This window comes from Nerophis ophidion, linkage group LG05 (assembly GCF_033978795.1).
Source record: "Nerophis ophidion isolate RoL-2023_Sa linkage group LG05, RoL_Noph_v1.0, whole genome shotgun sequence".
Lineage (NCBI taxonomy): Eukaryota > Metazoa > Chordata > Actinopteri > Syngnathiformes > Syngnathidae > Nerophis > Nerophis ophidion.
This window is the reverse complement of record NC_084615.1, coordinates 25,438,471-25,464,951: the sequence shown is the minus strand read 5'-3', so window position 1 is coordinate 25,464,951 and position 26,481 is coordinate 25,438,471. Positions and strand designations below refer to the sequence as shown.

The 26,481-nt window shown below is 45.0% G+C and overlaps 1 protein-coding gene and 1 long non-coding RNA gene across 5 annotated transcripts in view; one reads left to right on the top strand and one right to left on the bottom strand.

Moving 5' to 3' along the window:
• The window catches only part of epha7 (eph receptor A7), a 258,157-nt gene that overhangs the window by 35,792 nt on the left and 195,884 nt on the right, over positions 1-26,481 (bottom strand). For 3 of the 4 annotated variants that reach the window (XM_061900384.1, XM_061900386.1, XM_061900387.1), the window contains 3 exons: positions 15,470-15,525; positions 5,411-5,536; positions 4,792-4,977 (listed from right to left, as the gene is read on the bottom strand). In XM_061900384.1, the coding sequence (XP_061756368.1) occupies positions 4,792-4,977; positions 5,411-5,536; positions 15,470-15,525 (368 nt within the window). The remainder of the gene's footprint in view (positions 1-4,791; positions 4,978-5,410; positions 5,537-15,469; positions 15,526-26,481) is intronic. The other variant, XM_061900385.1, reaches the window with a different exon arrangement.
• Positions 8,553-10,887, top strand: LOC133552852 (uncharacterized). Its single transcript, XR_009806779.1, has 3 exons — positions 8,553-8,773; positions 8,870-9,000; positions 10,752-10,887. It is a non-coding gene; the product is annotated as an uncharacterized LOC133552852 (long non-coding RNA).

Here is a 26,481-nt window from a genome sequence, read left to right as displayed (position 1 = left end):
GTACTAGACTGGCTTGCCTGTAGTCCAGACCTGTCTCCCATTGAAAATCTGTGGCACATTATGAAGCCTAAAATACCACAACGCTGTTGTGGTATTTTAGGTATATGTGGTATACCAACACTGTTGAACAACTTAAGCTATACATAAAACAAGAATGGGAAAAAATTCCACCTGAAAAGCTTCAAAAATGTGTCTCCTCTGTTCCCAAAGATTTATTGAGTGTTGTTAAAAGAAAAGGTGATGAAACACAGTGGTGAACATGCCCTTTCCCAACTACTTTGGCACGTGTTGCAGCCATGAAATTTTATCCTAATTTTGTACATGGTACCACAACTTTGCAAGTTCAAATTTAATTTTGTTACTTTTGCAATGACAAAAAAAAACTGTATATCATAAAATAAATGTTAAAATGTTAAAAAGCCAGACTAGGGTTGTCCTGATACATTTCTAAATAAAGGGGACCACAAAAAATGGCATTATTGGCTTTATTTTAACAACAAATCTCACGTTACATTAAACATATGCTTCTTATTGCAATTTTGTCCTTAAATAAAATAGTGAACACACAAAACTACTTGTCTTTTAGTAGTAAGTAAGCAAACAAAGGCTCCTAATGTAGCTGCTGACATATGCAGTATAATATTGTGTCATTTTCCATTATATTATGTTGTTAAAATTACTAAGGACAAGAGATAGAAATTGAATGATTAATTTACTTGTCCATTTAAAATCTGCCTATTTTCCGTTTCAACATGTTCTATATACAATTCTGGTAAAATGTAATAATAACTTATTCTTCTGTTGTTTGAATGCTTTACATTAGTTTTGGATGATACCACAAATTTGGACATCAATCCAATACCAAGTAGTTACAGCATTGGTCATAATTTAAGTCCTCATCTGTCCGGGGACATACTTCCTGAGTTTATAAACATAATATAAATAAAAGAAAAAATATTTTGGGATGCTAAAAAATATCCATGTAAGCATAGTAGTATCGAATAAATGCGCTCCTTTACTTTGTATCATTACAGTGGATGTCAGGTGTAGATCCACCCATGGCGTTTGTTTACATTGTGACAACAGTGAGCTACGGTGTGTAGTGAAGCATGTTTAGCTATTCTTCGTCCTGCAGGGACGATACTTGTAAGAAACATACTTTATTTGTCGCCATGGAGGAGAGGATTAGTGATTTGGAAGTAGCTAAAACACTGCAGACTGCGGCTGCATGTTAGCCGCTAGCTAGCTATACATGTCTTAAAGCACCTCTTCCTAAGAGCGTTTCAGTGTTATAGCTTCACCTTTATCTTTAGTTTTTAAGCCAAAATGCGTCCGTTCTCCCTTTTCTGTATATACGCTATGTCTGCTTGTAAGTACGCCGTGATTGTGCGCTGCTGAACATGCTCCTCTGCTTGTAAAACCAGCAATTTCATGACGCAACGAAGCGCCGACATCATACTTGCCAACCCTCCCGATTTTCCCAGGAGACTCACGAATTTCAGTGCCCCTCCCGAATATCTCTCGGGGCAACCATTCTCCCGAAATTCTCCCAAATTTCTCCCGATTTCCACCCAGACAACAATATTGGGGGCGTGCCTTAAAGGCACTGCCTTTAGCGTCCTCTCTCACCTGAAAAGAGGACTATTATATATGTCTCCATTATCCATAGGTTTATCTATAACCCATAAAGTAGGCAGGCACGGAGCTATTTCACAGCGTGTGTTTATTCCAGCCGGCACGTTAATACACTGACACACAACATCCAGATTCCCATCATGCATTGCTTCAAAAATACGGCAAGAAATAATGTCCAAAAACATAACAGAGACTAAGCAGAAGAACGAAGAAGAGACATGGCGACGACGAGTAACAAGAAGTAAGCTTGCAAGTTCCAAAATTATTGGAAAAAAAATGTTTCAGTTCATTCCAGGACAGCTCAAAGGGGAAAGGGTTATGCTGCCGGCAAATTTTGTAGATCAGATTTCTCCATTTAACAACGTGGCCGAACGAATATGCTCATTCATGAACAGATTATGTATATATGTACATATATATATATATATATATATATGTACATATATATATACATATGTATATATACATATATATGTATATATACATATATATATATATATATATATACACATATATATACATATATATATATACATATATATGTATATATACATATATATATATATATATATATACACATATATATACATATATATATATACATATATATGTATATATATGTATATATATACATATATATATATATATATACACACATGGGGAGGGTAGCGGGGGTGTATACATTTTCATGTATATATATATCAATTAGATTATCAAGAAAATAGTGCTCGATACCTTGGTAGAGCGCAATATATGTATGTGTGGGAAAAATCTCAAGACAACTTCATCTCTACAGAACTGTTTCATGAGGGGTTCCCTCAATCGTCAGGAGATTTTCTCTCATGAAGCAGATATTAACAGTAAATGAACAAGTAGATTAATAATACAGTTACAGCTTGTCCTTTTTAATGTTGACAAAATAATAGAATGATAAATGACACAATATGTTACTGCATATATCAGCAGACTAATTAGGAGCCTTTGTTTGCTTACTTACTACGAAAAGACAAGTTTTCTTGTATGTTCACTATTTTATTCAAGGACAAAGTTGCAATAAGAAAAATATGTTTAATGTACCGTACATTTTTTTGGGATAAAATAAAGCATATAATGTCATTTTTCGATGTCCCCTTTATTTAGAAAAGTATCGAAAAGTACCGAAAAGTATTGAAATACATTTTATTGGAACCGGTACCAAAGTATCGGGACAACACTACTCAGAACTATGATGGGTCTTTCAGCATGACATTGACCCAAAAAATCCTGCCCAGCAAACAAAAGAATTGCTCAAAAAGAAAAATCATTACAATCTTGGGGCGGCCTGATTAGTCATCGGACCTTAATCCTGGATTTGAGAATATCTGTAAAAAAAAAGTGGACCAACATTCTTTCTCAGACATGAGCAACCTTGGTGACCAACTGCAAGAAACATCTGACCACTGTGCTTGCCAACAAGTACTTTGGGATCAAATTCTTATTTTTTTACAATACAAATGTAAACTCCGTTTCCATATGAGTTGGGAAATTGTGTAAATACAAACGGAATACAATGATTTGCAAATAATTTTCAACTCATATTCAGTTGAATATGCTACAAAGACAACATATTTGATGTTCAAACTCATAAACATTTTTTTGTGCACAAATAATCATTAACTTTAGAATTTGATGCCAGCAACACGTGACAAAGAAGTTGGGAAAGGTGGCAATGAATACTGATAAAGTTGAGGAATGCACATTAAACACCTATTTGGAACATCCCACAGGTGTGCAGGCTAATAGGGAACAGGTGGGTGCCATGATTGGGTTTAAAAACAGCTTCCCAAAAAATGCTGCTCAGTCTTTCACAAGAAAGGATGGGGCGAGGTACACCCCTTTGTCCACAACTGCGTGAGCAAATAGTCAAACAGTTTAAGAACAACTTTTCTCAAAGTGCAATTGCAAGAAATGTAGGGATTTCAACATCTACGGTCCATAATATCATCAAAAGGTTCAGAGAATCTGGAGAAATCACTCCACGTAAGCGGCATGGCCGGAAACCAACATTGAATGACCGTGACCTTCGATCCCTCAGACGGCACTGTATCAAACACCGACATCAATCTCTAAAGGATATCACGTGGCCTCAGGAACACTTAAAAAAAAACACTGTCACTAAATACAGTTGGTCGCTAAATCTGTAAGTGCAAGTTAAAGCTCTATTATGCAAAGAGAAATACATTTATCAACAACATCCAGAAACGCCGCCGGCTTCTCTGGGCCCGAGATCATCTCAGATGGACTGATGCAAAGTGCAAAAGTGTTCTGTTGTCTGACGAGTCCACACTTCAAATTGTTTTTGGAAATATTCGACATCGTGTTATCCGGACCAAAGGGGAAGCAAACCATCCAGACTGTTATCGACGCAAAGTTCAAAAGCCAGCTTCTGTGATGGTACGGGGGTGCATTAGTGCCCAAGGCATGGGCAACTTACACATCTGTGTAGGCACCATTAATGCTGAAAGGTACATACAGGTTTTGGAACAACATATGCTGCCATCTAAGCGTCGTCTTTTTCATGGACGCCCCTGCTTATTTCAGCAAGACAATGCCAAGCCACATTCAGCACGTGTTACAACAGCGTGGCTTCGTAAAAAAAGAGTGTGGGTACTTTCCTGGCCCGCCTGCAGTCCAGAACTGTATCCCATGGAAAATGTGTGGTGCATTATGAAGCGTAAAATACGACAGCGAAGACTGTTGAACGACTGAAGCTCTACATAAAACAAGAATGAAAAAGAATTCCACTTTCAAAGCTTCAACAATTACTTTATTGAGTGTTGTTAAAAAAAAAGGTGATGTAACAAAGTGGTGAACATGCCCTTTCCTTACTACTTTGGCATGTGTTGCAGCCATGAAATTCAAAGTTAATTATTTGCAAAAAAAAAAAATCAAGTTTAAACATCAAATATCTTCTCTCTGTAGTGCATTCAATTGAATATGGGTTGAAAAGGATTTGCAAATCATTGTATTCTGTCAAACACAATTTCCCAACTCAAATGGAAAGTGGTTTTGTACAATTATAACCTTCATTCAGGATTTGTTTCATTAGGTTCCTTTGCTACAATAAACTTACTATAAATATTCAGGCCCACAGTATGTCTCCTTGAGTGTGATTACCTCTTGTCACTACTCCCTCAAGATGCAAAACATTGGGATGGTCAAACTGTGCCATAATGCTGGCTTCGCAGAGGAAGTCTCGTTTCTGCTTCTCGGTGTAGCCCATTTTTAATGTTTTAATGGCCACCGAAGCGTCCTGTATTCCAGGTAAAGTTATTCGCCCACTGCACAGCTCCTCGAACTCCCCTGTATGCACAAAAAGGTTATTGCAGTTGAAGGTAAGGCTCAAGCTCTTCACAATAACACGTGCATTAGTGTACAGTGTATTGAGATAAAGCAGCTGCCTGTGCAGTGGAATACAAATTGGAGTGCAGCATCTTCTTATTCTCAGGGGAGGATAAGACCTATATAAAGACTCACTGAAAATGCACAGACACTCGCATTGACCACCTCTGCAAAACTAATGTGGCAGCAATTTTTCAGCTGCAGCAATCGCCTGCAGCCCACAAATTAATTCCAATGAACTTTTCCCCTGCTTCACAATTGTATATCAATATATAATGTGTAAAGCTGTGTGCTGCATTCAAGTTGTGAATATTTGGCTGTCATTGTGATGGATGGGAGTACAGGGACTAAAGAGAAAGAGCTGACATTCGAGGGAGGTATCAGGGGGGCTTACCTGCTCTGACAACTCGCTCAATTTTAATGCAGGACACATCCAGCTCCTTGGCGAATTGATGGACAGCTCTATTTGGATCCTCATAGGTTTCAGGGTCAATATATGTTTTGGTGCCTGGAAATTTAACTAAACAGAAATAAGAGGATTACCATTACACAATATTATGCCCAATGCAAACCAGCAAGCTCATGACAGGGATATAATATTCACAACAAATGATTGACACAAATATGCAATGTAGTCAGCAGTTATTGTCAAGTCATGTTAATATAATAAACGGTAAAAAATGGATAGAAGGACTTTGCCAAACATCCAGGACCAGTTCTATGATCTTGCCTACCAATCTTCAGTGATTTCTTCAATTTGAAGATTTTTTTTTGCCACGTTGGTTTCGCTAATCCAAAACATGTTGATTTTGGGAAAGTCACGGTTGGCCATGTGGATTGAAATTCAGAATCAGAGCCAAAGTTGTCATGATCCGTGGCCCGGACTAGTGTTGTTTAGTTTTTGACTCCCTCAGTTCCCGTTTTGAGCACCACTGGGTTTGCGTTTTGTATGCCATGGGTGCAGACTGGTCTAACCTGCATCTCATTAGTGTTTGGTATGCTCATCTATACTGCCAACCCTCCCGAATTTTCCGGGAGACTCCCGAATCTTAGGGCCTCTCCCGGGATAACCATTCTCCCGAATTTCTCTCGATTTCCAGCTGGGCTTAAAGAACGCCCCCTCCAGGTCCGCTTTTCCTTCATATAAACAGCGTGCCGGCCCAGTCACGTTATAACATCTACGGCTTTTGGAGAGTACACAACTGTACACACAACAAGAAGGAGAGGAAGTAGAAGAACGAAGAAGAGAAAGTCATGGCGACGACGAGTGACAGAGAATAGAACGAGGATGGACAATTCAACCCAAAACTGACTCCTTTCCTGCAAATTAAATGTCACAGATGCTGCCCATACCTATGACCCTTCAAAGGCTGTGTTACTGGCTGCAAAGCATTGCACTTTCAAATACAACAATGAGTAGGAGTGTTATGTGTGTGTATATGTGTAAATAAATGAACACTGAAATTCAAGTATTTATTTTATATATATATATATATATATATATATATATATATACATATATGTATATATATACATATATATATATATATACATATATATATATATATATATATGTATATATATACATATATGTATATATATACATAAATGTATATATACACATATATCCATCCATCCATCATCTTCCGCTTATCCGAGGTCGGGTCGCGGGGGCAGCAGCCTAAGCAGGGAAGCCCAGACTTCCCTATCGCCAGCCACTTCGTCTAGCTCTTCCCGGGGGATCCCGAGGCGTTCCCAGGCCAGCCGGGAGACATAGTCTTTCCAACGTGTCCTGGGTCTTCCCCGTGGCCTCCTACCAGCTGGACGTGCCCTAAACACATCCCTAGGGAGGCGTTCGGGTGGCATCCTGACCAGATGCCCGAACCACCTCATCTGGCTCCTCTCGATGTGGAGGAGCAGCGGCTTTACGTTGAGCTCCTCCCGGATGGCAGAGCTTCTCACCCTATCTCTAAGGGAGAGCCCCGCCACCCGGCGGAGGAAACTCATTTCGGCCGCTTGTACCCGTGATCTTATCCTTTCGGTCATGACCCAAAGCTCATGACCATAGGTGAGGATGGGAACGTAGATCGACCGGTAAATTGAGAGCTTTGCCTTCCGGCTCAGCTCCTTCTTCACCACAACGGATCGATACAACGTCCGCATTACTGAAGACGCCGCACCGATCCGCCTGTCGATCTCACGATCCACTCTTCCCCCACTCGTGAACAAGACTCCTAGGTACTTGAACTCCTCCACTTGGGGCAGGGTCTCCTCCCCAACCCAGAGATGGCACTCCACCCTTTTCCGGGCGAGGACCATGGACTCGGACTTGGAGGTGCTGATTCTCATTCCGGTCGCTTCACACTCGGCTGCGAACCGATCCAGTGAGAGCTGAAGATCCCGGCCAGATGAAGCCATCAGGACTACATCATCTGCAAAAAGCAGAGACCTAATCCCGTGGCCACCAAACCGGAACCCCTCAACGCCTTGGCTGCGCCTAGAAATTCTGTCCATAAAAGTTATGAACAGAATCGGTGACAAAGGACAGCCTTGGCGGAGTCCAACCTTCACTGGAAACGTGTCCGACTTACTGCCAGCAATGCGGACCAAGCTCTGACACTGATCATACAGGGAGCGGACTGCCACAATAAGACATTCCGTTACCCCATACTCTCTGAGCACTCCCCACAGGACTTCCCGAGGGACACGGTCGAATGCCTTCTCCAAGTCCACAAAGCACATGTAGACTGGTTGGGCAAACTCCCATGCACCCTCAAGAACCCTGCCGAGAGTATAGAGCTGGTCCACAGTTCCACGACCAGGACGAAAACCACACTGTTCCTCCTGAATCCGAGGTTCGACTATCCGGCGAAGCCTCCTCTCCAGTACACCTGAATAAACCTTACCGGGAAGGCTGAGGAGTGTGATCCCACGATAGTTGGAACACACCCTCCGGTCCCCCTTCTTAAAGAGAGGGACCACCACCCCGGTCTGCCAATCCAGAGGTACTGCCCCCGATGTCCACGCGATGCTGCAGAGTCTTGTCAACCAAGACAGCCCCACAGCATCCAGAGCCTTAAGGAACTCCGGGCGGATCTCATCCACCCCCGGGGCCTTGCCGCCGAGGAGCTTTTTAACTACCTCAGCGACCTCAGCCCCAGAAATAGGAGAGTCCACTACAGATTCCCCAGGCACCGCTTCCTCAAAGAAAGACGTGTTGGTGGGATTGAGGAGGTCTTCGAAGTATTCCCTCCACCGATCCACAACATCCGCAGTCGAAGTCAGCAGAACACCATCCGCACCATACACGGTGTTGATAGTGCACTGCTTCCCCTTCCTGAGGCGCCGTATGGTGGTCCAGAATCGCTTCGAAGCCGTCCGGAAGTCGTTTTCCATGGCTTCCCCGAACTCTTCCCATGTCCGAGTTTTTGCCTCCGCGACCGCTAAAGCTGCACATCGCTTGGCCCGTCGGTACCCGTCCACTGCCTCCGGAGTCCTATGAGCCAAAAGAACCCGATAGGACTCCTTCTGTTACGGTTCAGACCCCTGCCAGCGCCGCTCGTCCATCTGTGCGCCACTCGGGGCACGCCCACGGGCGCACACATCCAGGAACGAGCCGCGCGCGTCCCCGCCCTGCAGCAGCTGCCAGCTGCAATCAGTCACCTGCAAACTTCACACCTGATGGTAATGACGGAGCTGCCTTTATAGACCTGGACAACCTGCCATCACTGGCCGGATTATAGCCATCTGTACCTGAGTAAGCATCCTTTGTCTGGCTTCCATCCCACGTACTCGCTCTTCCCCTGCGACTTCCGTGTTTCTGTTGTCTGATGCTCTTGTTGTCTTCCCGCAGCTCTTCCCGTGTTTCTCCTGGATCCCCTGTTGTTCCCCTTGCCCCCCGGACTGCCTTTTGGATTCTCGACCTCCCGCTTGGACACGTTTTCCCACGGACTTCCGCGTTACTTCACTTCCGTCAACATTTTGGTAAGACATCCTCCAGCTAATCTACACACATAGCCTTACACCATACACACTTGAGTTTTGATCAGACTTCATTTCCTTGGTTTATTCATTAGCAGTATTAGTATTATTATTATTAGTAGTAGTACTACAGATTTATGTATATATTTACTATATATAATAAATCTTTGGAGATACTGCCACCTGGTGTTCGTTTGCCGTCACCTCCCTTTTAGTCAAACATAACAGTATAATCCGGCCAATTGATTAGGGACCTGACGGCCGAGTACCTTAGCCCTGCCCCAGTGACTTTCGTTCAGCCCCCCCTGAATTTTTTTTCTTTCTCCTCCTCTTCTCCCATTCACTGTCTTTTTCTTTTTTCTTTTTTGCTCCACACGGGAGGATTTGTCTTGTCCCGTCAACATGTCTTGGAAGGGGATGTTCAGTAGCAATATTAGCAAAGAGGAATTTTCTCGTCGCCTGGACACCCTCTTCCCACCCTTAGAGACTGTTCCTCAGTCTGCAGGAAGCGTCTGGCATCCAATTTTGGAGGGGGGGGATAGTACTGGTGGCTGTGCTGGTGTGGCGGCGCAGTGGCACCCAGACAGGCTACCCCCTGCCAAACTAATTCCACCTGTCTTCCGCTTTTCTCAGCCACAGCCACCAGTTCCCTGGCTAGCGACCGAGCTAGCTCCAGTCCCCAGACTAGCCTCTGAGCTGGCACCAGTCCCCAGGTTAGCGCCCGAACTAGCACCAGCCCCACAGCTAGCCTCCGAGCTAGCGTCTGTCCCCGAGCTAGCCCCTGAGTTAGCACCAGCCCCACAGTTAGCCCCCGAGCTAGCGACAGTCCCCGAGCTAGCCTCCGAGCTAGCGGCAGTACCCGAGCTAGCAGCAGTACCCGAGCTAGCGGTAGTCTCCGAGCTAGCCTCCGAGCTAACGGCAGTCCCTGAGCTAGCACCCGAACTAGTGCCAGCCCCAAGGCTGAACCCCTCGTTTCCACCAGCTCCCAGGCTGGCCTCGACCTCTGCCCCTCGGCCTGTAGCGCCGACTTCAGTACATCGGCCAGCTCCTCAGCTGCCCTCCTCGTCTTTGGCTTTGACGTCTGCTGCTTCCACGCCGCAGATGACGTCCGCTGCCTTCACGCCGCCGTCTTCCTATGCCTCTACGCTTCAGACATCACCTCCTCGTTTCTGGCGAGACGCACCATGGCGTCACTCGCGTCCGCCTCCACGACTTCCAAGATGGTGCCCGTTACTTGGTTGCCCGCCTCGCCGGCGTCAGCTGCATTCTACTCGCCGTCGCCACCAGACTCGTCCCCGGTGGATTCGGGGACACTTGGGCTGGCGACCCACCACCAGTTCGCCCCTCCGCCCTCCCTTGACTTTTGTTCCTGTGCTCTTGGTGTTTCGACCTGTGGGACATCTGGAAGCTGTCCATAAGAAGGGGGGTACTGTTACGGTTCAGACCCCTGCCAGCGCCGCTCGTCCATCTGTGCGCCACTCGGGGCACGCCCACGGGCGCACACATCCAGGAACGAGCCGCGCGCGTCCCCGCCCTGCAGCAGCTGCCAGCTGCAATCAGTCACCTGCAAACTTCACACCTGATGGTAATGACGGAGCTGCCTTTATAGACCTGGACAACCTGCCATCACTGGCCGGATTATAGCCATCTGTACCTGAGTAAGCATCCTTTGTCTGGCTTCCATCCCACGTACTCGCTCTTCCCCTGCGACTTCCGTGTTTCTGTTGTCTGATGCTCTTGTTGTCTTCCCGCAGCTCTTCCCGTGTTTCTCCTGGATCCCCTGTTGTTCCCCTTGCCCCCCGGACTGCCTTTTGGATTCTCGACCTCCCGCTTGGACACGTTTTCCCACGGACTTCCGCGTTACTTCACTTCCGTCAACATTTTGGTAAGACATCCTCCAGCTAATCTACACACATAGCCTTACACCATACACACTTGAGTTTTGATCAGACTTCATTTCCTTGGTTTATTCATTAGCAGTATTAGTATTATTATTATTAGTAGTAGTACTACAGATTTATGTATATATTTACTATATATAATAAATCTTTGGAGATACTGCCACCTGGTGTTCGTTTGCCGTCACCTCCCTTTTAGTCAAACATAACACCTTCTTCAGCTTGACGGCATCCCTCACTGCTGGTGTCCACCAACGGGTTCTGGGATTACCGCCACGACAGGCACCAACAACCTTGCGGCCACAGCTCCGATCTGCCGCCTCGACAATAGAGGTGCGGAACATGGTCCACTCGGACTCAATGTCCCGCACCTCCCTCGTGACATGTTCAAAGTTCTCCCGGAGGTGTGAATTGAAACTCTCTCTGACAGGAGACTCTGCCAGACGTTCCCAGCAGACCCTCACAATGCGCTTGGGCCTGCCAGGTCTGTCCGGCATCCTCCCCCACCATCGCAGCCAACTCACCACCAGGTGGTGATCGGTAGAAAGCTCCGCCCCTCTCTTCACCCGAGTGTCCAAAACATAAGGCCGCAAATCCGATGACACAACTACAAAGTCGATCATGGAACTGCGGCCTAGGGTGTCCTGGTGCCAAGTGCACATATGGACACCCTTATGTTTGAACATGGTGTTTGTTATGGACAAACTGTGACGAGCACAAAAGTCCAATAACAAAACACCACTCGGGTTTAGATCCGGGCGACCATTCTTCCCAATCACGCCTCTCCAGGTTTCACTGTCGTTGCCAACATGAGCGTTGAAGTCTCCCAGTAGGACAAGGGAATCACCCGGAGGAGCACTTTCTAGTACTCCCTCGAGTGTACCCAAAAAGGGTGGGTATTCTGAACTGCTGTTTGGTGCGTAAGCACAAACAACAGTCAGGACCCGTCCCCCCACCCGAAGGCGAAGGGAAGCTACCCTCTCGTCCACTGGGTTGAACTCAAACGTACAGGCTTTGAGCCGGGGGGCAACCAGAATTGCCACCCCAGCCCGTCGCCTCTCACTGCCGGCAACGCCAGAGTGGAAGAGGGTCCAGTCCCTCTCGAGAGAACTGGTTCCAGAGCCCTTGCTGTGCGTCGAGGTGAGTCCGACTATATCCAGCCGGAACTTCTCTACCTCGCGCACTAGCTCAGGCTCCTTCCCCCCCAGTGAGGTGACGTTCCACGTCCCAAGAGCTAGCTTCTGTAGCCGAGGATCGGACCGCCAAGTGCCCTGCCTTCGGCTGCCGCCCAGCTCACAATGCACCCGACCTCTATGGCCCCTCCTATGAGTGGTGAGCCCATTGGAGGGATGACCCACGTTGCCTCTTCGGGCTGTGCCCGGCCGGGCCCCATGGGAACAGGCCCGACCACCAGGCGCTCGCCATCGTGCCCCAACTCCGGGCCTGGCTCCAGAGCGGGGCCCCGGTGACCCACGTCCGGGCGAGGGAAATCTGGGTTCATTTCGTTGTAATTCCATAGAAGTCTTTGAGCTGCTCTTTGTCTGATCACTCACCTAGGACCTGTTTGTCTTGGGAGACCCTACCAGGGGGCATGAAAACCCCCAGACAACATAGCTCCTAGGATCATTGGGACACGCAAACTCCTCTACCACGGTAAGGTAGCAGCTCAGAGAGGAGTATATACACATATATTTATATATATATATACATATATGTATATATACATATATGTATATATATACATATATATATATATATATATATATATATATATATATATATATATATATATATATATATATATATATATAAGGGGTGTGGGGAAAAATCGATTCGAATACGAATCGAATCGTTTACATTGTGCGATTCAGAATCGATTTTCATTTTTTTAAAATTGATTTTTTTTATTTTAATTAAAACATTTTTTTTTTTTAATCAATCCAACAAACCACTACGCAGCAATACCATAACAATGCAATCCAATTCCAAAACCAAACCTGACCCAGCAACACTCAGAACTGCAATAAACAGCAATTGAGAGGAGACAAACACGAGACAGAACAAATCAAAAGTAATGATACAAAAATTAATATTATAAACAACAGTATCAATATTAGTTATAATTTCAGCATAGCAGTGATTAAAAATCCCTCACTGACATTATCATTAGACATTTATAAAAATAATAAAAAAGAACAATAGTGTCACAGTGGCTTACACTTGCATCGCATCTCATAAGCTTGACAACATACTGTGTCCAATGTTTTCACAAAGATAAAATAAGTCATATTTTTGGTTCGTTTAATAGTTAAAACAAATGTATATTATTGCAATCAGTTGATAAAACATTGTCCTTTACAATTATAAAAGATTTTAAAAGAAACATCTACTACTCTGCTAGCATGTCAGCAGACTGGGGTAAATCCTGATGAAATCCTATGTATTGAATGAATCAGAATCGTTTTGAAACGGACAAATATCGTTTTTGAATCGAGAATCGAATCGAAAAAAATCGATATATTATCGAATCGTGACCCCAAGAATCGGAGATGGGGGTTTTGGTGGTAGCTGGGGGTGTATATTGTAGCGTCTCGGAAAAGTTAGTGCTGCAAGGGTTTCTGGGTATTTGTTCTGTTGAGTTTATGTTGTGTTACGGTGCAGATGTTCTCCTGAAATGTGTTTGTTATTCTTGTTTGGTGTGGATTCACAGTGTGGCGCATATTTGTAACAGTGTTATATATATTTGTAACAGTGTTTATAGGGCCCACCCTCTGTGTGACCTGTAAGGCTGTTGATCAAGTATGCCTTGCATTAATTTATGTGTGTAAAAGCCGCATATTTTATGTGACTGTGCTGTTTGTATGGAGGCAAAGCAGGCTTGACGACATGTTGTGGAGCAGTGGTTCTCAAATGGGGGTACGCGTACCTCTGGGGGTACTTGAAGGTATGCCAAGGGGTACGTGAGATTTTTTTTTTAATATTCTAAAAATAGCAACAATTCAAAAATCCTTTATAAATATATTTATTGAATAATACTTCAAAAAAATATGAATGTAAGTTCTTAAACTGTGAAAAGAAATGCAACAATGCAATATTCAGTGTTGACAGCTAGATTTTTTTGTGGACATGTTCCATAAATATTGATGTTAAATATTTCTTTTTTTGTGAAGAAATGTTTAGAATTAAGTTCATGAATCCAGATGGATCTCTATTACAATCCCCAAAGAGGGCACTTTAAGTTGATGATTACTTTTATGTGTAGAAACCTTTATTATTAATTGAATCACTTGTTTATTTTTCAACAAGGTTTTAGTTATTTGTATATCTTTTTTTCCAAGTAGTTAAAGAAAGACCACTACAAATGAGCAATATGTTGCACTGTTATACAATTTAATGAATCAGAAACTGATGACATAGTACTATATTTTACTTCTTTATCTATTTTTTTCAACAAAAAATGCTTTGCTTCTGATTAGGGGGTACTTGAATTAAAAAAATGTTCACAGGGGGTACATCACTGAAAAAAGTCTGAGAACCACTGTTGTATAGGACGCTAAAGGTACGCCCTCAACATTGTTTTCCGGGTGGAAATCGGGAGAAATTCGGGAGAATTGTTGCCCCGGGAGATTTTCGGGAAGGGCACTGAAATTCAGGAGTCTCCTGGGAAAATCGGGAGGGTTGGCACGTATGAATTGGTGTGCAGAAAATGTGTGATTATTGAAAAGGTGGCAATTATTGAGATATAGAACATCTTTCCATCTGTTTTGATGCTGGTACTGTTTTAATTGGCTGGGAAATTGCGGGAAAATGGCATTTATTTCAATGGGAAAATGGGGATGAGTGATGAGTGAATGAGTGATGTTTTCAAGTTGGAATGTTTTAAATTTGTTCATAAACGTGACGCTTATGACAATTGCAAACCTTTTCAATTCATTTTCAATGTGAATTTTTTCACAGAAAATGTGTGATTTTTTCTTGCAATGACATTTTAGCCAAACACAGTGATAAATATATCAATGTGTTGAGCTGACAGCTAAGATTCCCGAGCACTTTCCATTAATTACATAATCCATCAAAGACGCCGGTGAATCTGATAGATGGCGACAAAAGGTTTTCCCCTGACAAAAAAAAGCATGCAATCTTTTACCCTGCAAGGCTCAGTCTTTCATCATCTGAGAGTAAAATGCAGGTAATTCAGGCACAAGCTGCCGTAAATCAGTGTTGTAATGCGTTAGGACGATGAGTACAGGGTATTCCACACCTTTTAGCAGTAATAGACATTGGACCCGCAGCACTGAAGCAGCATGGCTTTTTGTTTTTTTTCCCCTCCCATTCAGCAGTTTGCCTATTTTGTCTATAATCTCTGCTCCAATTTTGGAAACTGTCTACAGTGACGTCTCTAGTGGCATCATTAGGGTGTAGAGTATCAGTGCTTAAAAAACAGTAACTGATAGAAAAAAAAAATCCCAAAGCAGCACTTACAGCAAAACTGTCTCACTCTTGCTCAAAGATGTCTAGATTTTATTCAGGTGTAATGCGATTAAAATAAAAAATAAAAATGCATTTGCACTCACACTGGAAGTAAAGTTCTTCATCTCCCTCTTGATCCGCTTTACTGTACCCACAATGCCTGCAGGAGAAAGGGTATGACAATCAAATGACTGCACAGAATAAATAAACACCTTCAATTGCAAGAACTTTATTGTGAAAAGTTATTGTGTTAACTTATTGTGACCAACCTAAACTAGAAGTTAAACCGGAAGTATTTGATCCTAATGTTGATTTTGTTTAAAAAAAATTCAAAATAAAAATAAAATAAAATAAAATAAAAAAAAGTATGTATGCATGTATCCACTTATAGCTGTAATGGTTACACATTTTTTGTATTTGATTGACAGAAATCAGTATTGGATCCTAAAGCAGAACGTTTTCAACTCTATATTTAACAGTGTAGATCAGAGGTGCCCCAAAGTTTTGCCTCAAAGGGCCAAAATGAAAACGTGCCAGTGTGTTGTAGGACAAATACAGCAATTTAAAGTATACAGCAGCACTATAAGTTAGTACTTTGTGGTCTACATAACATGTAATGGTGGTTCTTTGGTCAAAATGTTGCATAGATTATGTTTTACAGACCATTTTCAAGTTGCTTTCTGACAGTCGCTTCATGATGCGCCATTTTGTGAGCGGTTTTATTTACGTGGCTCACGTGACACATCTTCTCCCTGTCATTTTTATTGTAGCGGTGTAGCGTGCAAGGATGGGAGTGGAAGATGTGTCAAAAGATGGAGCTAGCTGTTTTAATGACATTCAAACTTTACTTAAATCCATAACGGAGCAGCATCTGCTCATCCGTGTAACACTTGTAGAACTGTCCGACCCAAACTCTCTAATAAATAAAGTTCCTTGGGTGAATAATTAAAACCCACTACACATGTTTTAGCGCTTCCATAGCGAGACACAAGTTAGAACGTTACGCTACTTTATATTAGAAATGGCAACAGTGGAAGATAAAGGCCACATAAGAAGGTAGAGAAAAAGAAGACGCTTATGACCACGGGTCACACTACAATGGCGGACCCGCACAAATTTTCAGGACTTATGCAAATCCCAAATACACACCAGCAGGTACCAGAAGGCAGGAAAAGTTGGTTTTGCATAATATTCTGAAACAAAACGGCAGGTAATGTCTGCTAATAGGTGCCTTTTTGTGGTCCTTATAAACACAATAGAAATACTCGTATGTTGACAATCCATCAAGCGGTGCGGCGTCATAGCTTACCAAAGTTCTACTACAACATTTTGACAGACTTTTGAGCGCCGTGTGTAATGTTCTATATTCTCAATGGAACATTTAAGGTTGTGGTGTTGTTTATTGGCGTCATCTTGCAGTCTACACGTATATCTTATATGTGACTACTATCTACTGGTCACACTTATCATTACACCATGTACCAAATAAAATAGCTTTGAGGTCGATATCCACAACCAGAAAATATTTCTGTACATTAGGCACACTGTGTTATAAGTCGGGCAGCACACAGTACAGGGGTTAGTACATGTGCCTCACAAAACGAAGGTCCTGAGTTCAATCCCGGGATCAGGATTTTTCTGTGTGGAGTTTGCATGTTCTCCATGTGAGTGTGTGTGTTCCCTCCGGATACTCCGGCTTCCTCCCTCCTCCAAAAAACATGCACCTTTGGATAGGTTGATTGGCAACACTAAATTGCCTCTAGTGTGTGAATGTTGTCTGTCTATCTGTGTTGGCCCTGCGATGAGTTGGCAACTTGTCAAGGGTGTACACCGCCTTCCGCCTGAATGCAGCTAAAATAGGCTCCAGCACCCTCTTTTCTACCACGAGCGGTAGTAAATGGATGGATGGATGGGTTATAAGGCGCGCTGTCGATTTTTGAGAAAAAACGAAAGGCTTTTAAGTGCGCCTTAAAGGGGAACATTATCACAATTTGAAAAGGGTTAAAAACAATAAAAATCAGTTCCCAGTGGCTTGTTTTATTTTTTGAAGTTTTTTTCAAAATTTAGCATCGATTAGCTGGCAGTCATGCTGCGACCAAAAATGTCTGATTAGCACAAAGGTCAACATCATCAACAAAACTCACTTTTGTGATTTCGTTGACTTAATCGTTGCAAATGCATCTGCAGGATATCCATACATCTCTGTGCCATGTCTGTCTTAGCATCGCCGGTAAAATGTGCAGACACTCTGGCAAATTCAATGGGGTCTGGCGGAAAATTTCTTGCCAGTGGTGCAATTTGAATACCTCCCTGTTAGTGTTGTTACTCCCTTCAACAACACACCGACGAGGCATAATGTCTCCAAAATTCCCAAAAATAGTCGAAAAAACGGAAAATAACGGAGCTGAGACCCGGTGTTTGTAATGTGAAAATGAAAATGGCGGGTGTATTACCTCGGTGACGTCACGTTCTGGCGTCATCGCTAAAAGACCGATAAACAGAAAGGTGTTTAATTTGCCAAAATTCACCCATTTAGAGTTCGGAAATCGGTTAAAAAAATACATGGTCTTTTTTCTGCAACATCAAGGTATGTATTGACGCTTGCATAGGTCTGGTGATAATTTTCCCCTTTAAAGTCCGAAAAATATGGTACTTTATTACCATAACAGCATTATTTAAGGTAGTGGCGAGCATTAATTTTGATAGATGGCAACTTGTTACGTTTGCGAACATGCCATCAATGATTGTGTGAGCTTAAAAAAGTATAAATACGTATAACATTTTGGGAAGGCACACTTTGACGGGTCGATTTTTTTAGCCCCTGTCCACACTTTGGGCACCCCTGGTGTAGATGGTAATGTTAGGCTCAAATTCAGGATTTTTGACACTAAACACGTTACGTCATGTTGATGCCAAAGTGGTCTTGGTTTCATCAGGCCACATCACAATCTCCAAGCCTAGTCTGAGTCTGTCAGATGTTCATTCAAAGTCAATCCATTAGAGTTAAAATGTTGTACAAATGGTTTTCTTGGTGACTGTGCTCCCAACTTCCTTGAGATCATTAACCAGATCAGTCTTTGTAATTTTTGTCTACAATATTTCTCCTAATTATGAGGTGAGATCTTCTGTGGAGCGCCAGAATTAGGGCAGTTGACTGTTATCTTGTTGTGGAGGTTGCCCTCCAGTGGGTTCCTCCGACCACCAGACACAAAAGCCCCGATCAGGGTTACGACACTGTTATATTTTTTCAAATAGTTCAGCGGGTTGCTTTCCAGCAATTGTCTTTTTGTGTCTGTCTTGCTCTCGCTCCAGCTCCACCAACTCTCTCCTACCGGCTGCTGCCTTTTAACAGAGCGACAGGCGATTAGATAACCAGGCCCAGGAGGGACCTGTCGCTGATCTCGAAGCTGTTCCTGGCACACCCCGCTTTGCTGCAGGTCCGCAGGCCACGCCCCCCTCCACACTTGTATTTTGTCTATTCATGAATTATGGCGCCGACAGAGGTCTGTTCCTCACCTAACTGTTTGCTTAAGGAACATGACTAATGAGCATGACTAATGACAATGAGCATTAGTCATGACTAACATGACTAATGCTCATTGTCATTTATTTATTATTATTTATTTCACTAACTGCTTCTTTGCTATCACTTTTACGATCATATTTGTACATACCGTATGTTCTGGTGTTGTTCTATTGTTGTTGTTGTTTTTGTTGTTATTGTTGTGTTTGCTGTTGTTGTTTTTGTCTCTCTGTCTAATCCCCCTCTTATCCCCACAATGTCCCCCTCTGTCTTCCTTTTTTTCTATTTCTATCCCCTCCTGCTCCGGCCCGGCTGCACCAAATAATAATATAAATACTTTTAATAAAGTCAAATTCAAATAAGGAAATAAGAGAAGTGTGGGAGGGGATTGTGATTAGCGCACTGCAGGAGTGAAAGTCAACACCGCTGTCCAGGGTGCTGAGACAGAGCGCCATCAGACAGGGGCGGGGCATGTACTGACTGCGAGACACAGCTGACAGATGATTAGATTGCACAGGTGGTACGTGTTGGACTAATCATCTGCTGTCTTTAACAGTGAGCGGCCGGGTGCTGGAGAAAGAGGAAGCCGAGAGAGAGACTGAAAAGTCCAAACAAAAACTGTATTGTGGTGATCATTAAAAAAAACCCTTTGTAAACTCGACACGCTTGGTCTTGACGTGTAATTTTGGAACCGCAAGATAGCGACTTCTACATCTGGCACCCAACGAAAAAAAAAAAAAAAGGAGACAATGTCAACGCCGAACCCAATAGCGGCGCTGGGGCAGCTTCTGGCAGAGGTGTCCACGGCAAACCATCGCCAAATGGAGGCGATGCAGGAGCAGATTGCGCAGCAGAGCCAAATACTGCGAGTGATGGGCGAAAGGTCCGGAGCGGTGGTACCCGTGGCAGCTAAGCCAGCATTGGCGGCCGTGGGGATGCACCAGATGGCGGAAGCGGAGGACCCACTATCATTCATTGACATATTTGAGGCCACGGCAGGAGCATGTGCGTGGCCGGAGGAGGAGTGGGCTGTGAGGCTGTTGCCGCTGCTGGCGGGAGAGGCGCAGCGGGCGGCGCTCAGTTTGCCACCAGCGTCCTGGGTGAATTACCGGGACGTGAGACGAGCGGTGCTGGACAGAACGGGCGGATCGAAGGAGGATCACAGGCGCCATTTCCGGGCACTACGGCTGGGACAGGAGGAGCGGTCGTTCGCCCTGGGACAGCAGCTGAGGGACGCGGCGACACGATGGCTGCAACTCGGACAGGTTGGTAATGTCATAGAGATGATAATACTGGAACAATTCTTGGAAGCGATCTCGGTGCGGACGTCCGCGTGGGTCCGCTACCACGTCCACAGGACTTGGCAGCAGCGGTGGCGTTGGCGGAGGATCACCTGGCAGTTCACCGATAGAGGAGGAAATAAGAAAAGGCCGCGGAAGCAGTGCAGCGTCCAATCCCGGCGCCGCGCAGGTGGCGTGCGCAGCCGGCCGAGGGAGCCGTGGCCAAGGCTTCAAAACAACCCTGCTGTGCTTTCGCTCCCTCAGGTACAGGCCGCTGCCGACGCTGTGTGTCCCCCGCAAATTGCGCCTCGAATGCCTGGGCAGGCGTGCTGGAGGTGTGGGCGGCTCGGACACCTGCAGCGAGAATGTCCAGCGATGGAAGTGGGGCAGGTGATCCGGGTTGCCAACCCTTCGGTGCCCTCCCCAGGACCAGGAGAGACGTACTATGTACCAGTAAGGATACAAGGGAGTATACACCGGGCGATGGTGGATTCGGGCAGCGAGCAGTCCATGATCCACCAGAATCTGGTTCGAACCGGGGCATTGAGAAAGGTTACACGGGTGCGGGTTAAATGTGTGTATGGGGATATTCACGAGTACCCCATTGTGCTGGTGGAAATTTTTTTCAAAGGGAAAAAACATAGTGTTAAGGTGGCTGTAAGTTCGCGCCGGACGCACCCTTTAATCTTGGGAACAAATTGGCCGGGGTTTAAGGGGTTAATAGAGCAGTGTGCAGGGGTGCGTTCACGGACGGTAGGGAAAAGGGAAACCCGCGCTGTTCTCATCGGCGACGCGAGATTATCCGACGCTGCCGAGGGGGAGGGGGAAGGGGGGCCGGCGGTGACTTCGCAGGAGGTTTCCCCGGTGCCCCAATGGCGCCCCATGGAGGATTTTCCACTCGAGCACTCTCGAAATGACACTCTGCGCGAGACCTGGGACCAAGTGATTTCGATTGATGGGCAGCGGGTTCGCCCGGGAATAACGCGGGATTTCCCTCACTTTGCATTGATTAGGGACAGATTATACATGGCCGTGACACTAAGACAGGGGAGGAAATCACCCAATTGTTGGTGCCAAAAAGCCGTCGGGAAATGATTTTCCAGGCGGCACATTTTAACCTGATGGCCGGGCACATAGGGTATGATAAAACACTTAATCGGATAATGGCCCGGTTCTATTGGCCGGGCATTCGTGCAGACGTGCGCCGTTGGTGCGCGGCCTGCCCGGACTGTCAACAGTCAACCCCGCGGCCACACCTAGAGCACCTTTGCGGCCATTACCCCTCATAGAGGTCCCATTAAAGCGAATTGGCATGGACCTCGTCGGGCCATTTCACCCAAGCACCCAGGGATATCGCTTTGCGCTAGTCCTTGTGGATTATGCAACGCACTATCCCGAAGCAGTGCTGCTGCGCTCCATCGCTGCAAAGAGTGTCGCGCAGGCACATTTTCAAGTTATCTCTCGAGTTGGAATCCCGAAAGAGATTCTAACTGACCAGGGCACGTCCTTTATGTCACGCACATTAAAGGAGCTGTACGGTTTATTGGAGATCAAGTCTATTCGGACTAGCGTTTACCACCCACAGACAGATGGGTTGGTGGAGCGGATGAGTAGAACTTTGAAATACATGATCCGGAAGTTCGTACACGAGGACAAACCAAATTGGCATAAATGTTTGGATCCCCTGTTATTTGCAGTGCGGGAGGTTCCCCAGGCCTCAACCGGATTTTCTCCATTTGAGCTATTGTTCGGCAGGAAGCTGCGGGGAGTACTGGACCTAGTTAAAGAAAGCTGGGAGGAAGGTCCAAGCCCCAGTAAAAATGAAATTCAGTACGTCATGGACTTGAGAGCAAAACTCCACACATTAGGGCACTTGTCACGTGAGAATTTGCTCCAAGCTCAAGAACGTCAACAGCGCCTGTATAACAGGGGAGCGCAACTTAGACAATTTTCACCGGGAGAGAAAGTACTTGTGTTACTCCCAACATCCAACTCCAAATTACTCGCCAAGTGGAAAGGAACCTTTGTAGTCACACGACGAGTAGGTGACGTGGATTACGAGGTCAGGCGGTCTGACCGGGGTAGGGCAACACAAATATACCACTTCAACCTACTAAAAGGTTGGAGGGAAGCGGAGCCCGTCTCGATGGTGATGGCGATAGCGGAGAACGAGGAGCTGGGGCCGGAAGTTCCCCCCTCCTCCCGGCCCTTCCCTCTCCGCTGTGATAATCATCTGACGTCGTCACAGAAAGCAGACGTGGCCATCTTACAGCAACATTTTGCTGACGTGTTCTCCCCCCTGCCAGGCCGCACGACCCTCACCCAGCATCACATACAGACCAGTCCAGGTGTAACGGTGAGGTCTCGGCCGTATAGGCTACCCGAACACAAGCGCAAAGTAGTTTGGGAAGAATTAAAAGACATGCTGGAATTGGGGGTAATAGAAGAGTCACACAGTGCATGGTGCAGCCCCATAGTTCTCGTAGGGAAGAAAGATGTGTCTGTGCGGTTCTATGTAGACTACCGCAAGGTGAATGATGTGTCACGTTTTGACGCCTACCCGATGCCCCGGGTCGACGAGCTCCTGGACCGGTTGGGCACTGCTCGTTTTTTCACGACACTGGATTTGACTAAGGGCTACTGGCAGATTCCTTTGTCTCCAGAGTCCAAGGAAAAAACGGCGTTTTCCACTCCGGAAGGTTTATATCAATTCGTGACCCTTCCGTTCGGCTTGTTCGGTGCGCCTGCTACTTTTCAGAGACTCATGGACCGGGTACTGCGGCCCCACGCGGCATATGCTGCCGCTTATCTGGATGATGTCATCATCCAGGGGAACAACTGGGCGGAGCATATGCAGAGAGTGGGGGCGGTACTCGAGTCCCTGAGGCGGGCGGGGCTCACCGCCAACCCAGCAATGTGCGCGGTTGGCCGGAGGGAGGTACAGTATCTGGGGTACCACTTGGGGGAAGGTCAGGTGCGGCCTCAGATAGACAAAACCGCAGCAGTTGCGGCCTGCCCAACCCCGAAGACGAAAAAGGAGGTGAGGCAGTTTTTGGGGCTGGTGGGTTACTACCGGAGGTTTGTCCCCCGGTTTGCGGACCTGACCAGCCCACTATGACCTCACCCGAAAAGGTGCTCCAGAACTGGTCCAGTGGACGGAGCAGTGTCAGCAGGCATTCGAGAAGGTAAGGAAAGCACTTTGCGAGGAGCCAGTACTGCACATGCCTGATTTTTCCCTCCCATTTTTTTTGCAGGCGGACGCGTCGGGCAGAGGGCTAGGAGATGTTTTATCCCAGCAGAAGGAGGGCAACGACCACCCCGTCCTGTACGTCAGCAGGAAACTCTCAGAACGAGAAAGTCAATACAGCACGGTGGAGAGGGAGTGCCTCGCCATCCGGTGGGCGGTCGGTGCCCTCCTGTACTACCTGCTGGGACGTCCGTTCAGCCTCTGCTCGGACCACAAGCCCCTCCAGTGGCTCCACCGCATGAAAGATGCCAACGCGCGGACCACCCGTTGGTATCTCGCTTTACAACCCTACAATTTCAGAGTGATCCATAGGCCGGGAGTGCAGATGGCCGAGGCGGACTTCCTCTCCCGCTCTCATGCGGGGTGGGGGAGTGGGCGCGGCCGGACGGTGTCCTGGCCTAAGTCTGGCGGTGGAGGTATGTGTGAGGGGATTGTGATTAGCGCACTGCAGGAGTGAAAGTCAACACCGCTGTCCAGGGTGCTGAGACAGAGTGCCATCAGACAGGGGCGGGGCATGTACTGACTGCGAGACACAGCTGACAGATGATTAGATTGCACAGGTGGTACGTGTTGGACTAATCATCTGCTGTCTTTAACAGTGAGCGGCCGGGTGCTGGAGAAGGAGGAAGCCGAGAGAGAGACTGAAAAGTCCAAACAAAAACTGTATTGTGGTGATCATTAAAAAAACCCTTTGTAAACTCGACACGCTTGGTCTTGACGTGTAATTGTGGAACCGCAAGATAGCGACTTCTACAAGAAGTATCCTACACTTCTCTTTTGTAAACTAAATCTGAACAGCCGATATGGGCATCTATACCAACTATATGATTTGCCTGAGAAGCTGGACAGGACGAAAAAATTAAAAATTAAACATGACAAATTTATGTACTTCATGGGCACATAACAGATTAGCGAGGTCCAGATGCTTTCTGATGAATTAAATACTTAATTCCATTCAAGCAAACTACCTTTTAAGCCACTACATTTTTCCCAAGCTTTCAACCCATTACTTCCCTGCTTGGCACTCAATTGGGGATTAAATCACAAAAAATGATTTCCGGGCGCGGCCACTGCCGCTGCCCAATGCACCCCTCACCTCCCAGGGGGTGAACAAGGGGATGGGTCAAATGCAGACGATAAATTTCACCACACCTAGTGTGTGTGTGTGACAATCATTGGTACTTTAACTTTAACAAAAGTGTGGCTAATCTGTGGATTTTGTTTTGCTAAAGGCTAAATAATGGAACGGATTAAGCAAAAAAAAAAAAATCACACAATGTAATAATACGTTTTAAGAAACTGTTCAAACTGTTTTCAAAGTACAACGAAGAAAAATCCTCATAAACATCTTGAACCTTATTCAAAAGGAGAAAATTGTATCCATCTAATAAAGCAGGCCTGGGCAATTATTTTGACTCGGGGGCAAAATTTAGAGAAAAATATGTGTCTGCGGGCCGGTATATCTAATTTTTGGAAAACTAATACAAAACCTCACAATAATGTCTGATTGAATGCTAAAATAGTTTATGACAGACCACATTAAAAACCGTAATGGAATTTTTATTTTTTTTACTGAAAGAGACGCACCAGAATGTACATGAAAAAAAAAAGAATGTGGGATTTACAATATTACCTATGAACGATAAAACACTGAATATTGACTACGTATGACCCCCCCGCCAACCCCCCACCAACATATTTTACAATCAAGCGAAACGCAACAAAAATGCAACAATCAGCGAAATATGAATGCAATGGGTAAAAAAACCCCAAAAAAACCACCTACAATCTTAAATATCACTAAGCTTAAGAACTTCTACGTCTGTCCCTGACACCCACATTTCAGGCTGGCCGCTCTGGAAACATTCTGTGGAAACGATCCTCACCTACACTGCTTGGTACCTCATCTGAGCTGCTGTGACGTAGATTACCATAGTAACGAATTAGATTACCATGTAACTATATTATCATGCAAAAGTGCAGATTCCAACCATTGAAATACTTTGTATAATTTAAGACTTACGGTCATTTGAAAATATCACTGAACATCATAATGGCAGCTACAGATTCCATCTTAAAAATAAATAAAAAATATTTGGAGATTTCCGGCGGGCCAGATTGAAAAATTTAACGGGCCTTAATTTGCCCAGGTCTGTAATAAAGGATGACTACACACATCAATTACTTTTCTGTTTTGTCTGATCAGCTGTTTTACTGCCTTGTTAGAGGCACTGTTTGGAATCAATTAAGGTATTTAAACAAACATTTGCAAAATCTTTCTACAAACCCCGTTTCCATATAAGTTGGAAAATTGTGTTAGATATAAATATAAAGGGAATACAATGATTTGCAAATCATTTTCAACCCATATGCAGTTGAATATGCTACAAAGACAACATATTTGATGTTCAAACTGAAAAACATTTTTTTGTGCAAATAATAATTAACTTCAGAATTTGATGCCAACAACACGTGACAAAGAAGTTGGGAAAGGTGGCAATAAATACTGATAAAGTTGAGGAATACTCATCATACACTTATTTGGAACATTCCGCGGGTGTCCAGGCTAATTGGGAACAGGTGGGTGCCATGATTGGGTATAAAAACAGCTTCCCAAAAAATGTTCAATCTTTCACAAGAAAGGATGGGGCGAGGTACACCCCTTTGTCCACAACTGTGTGAGCAAATAGTCAAACAGTTTAAGAACAATGTTTCTCAAAATGCAATTGCAAGAAATGTAGGGATTTCAACAACTGCGGTTCACAATATCATCAAAAGGTTTAGAGAATCTGGAGAAATCACTCCAAGTAAGCCGCATGGCCGGAAACCAACATTGAATGACCGTGACCTTCGATTCCTTTAGACGGCACTGTATCAAAAACCAACATCAATCTCTAAAGGATATCACCACATGGGCTCAGGAACACTTCAAATAACCACTGTCACTAAATACATCTGTAAGTGCATGTTAAAGCTCTACTATGTAAAGCAAAAGCCATTTATCAAAAACATCCAGAAACACCGCTGGCTTATCTGAGCCCGAGATAATCTAAGATGGACTGATGC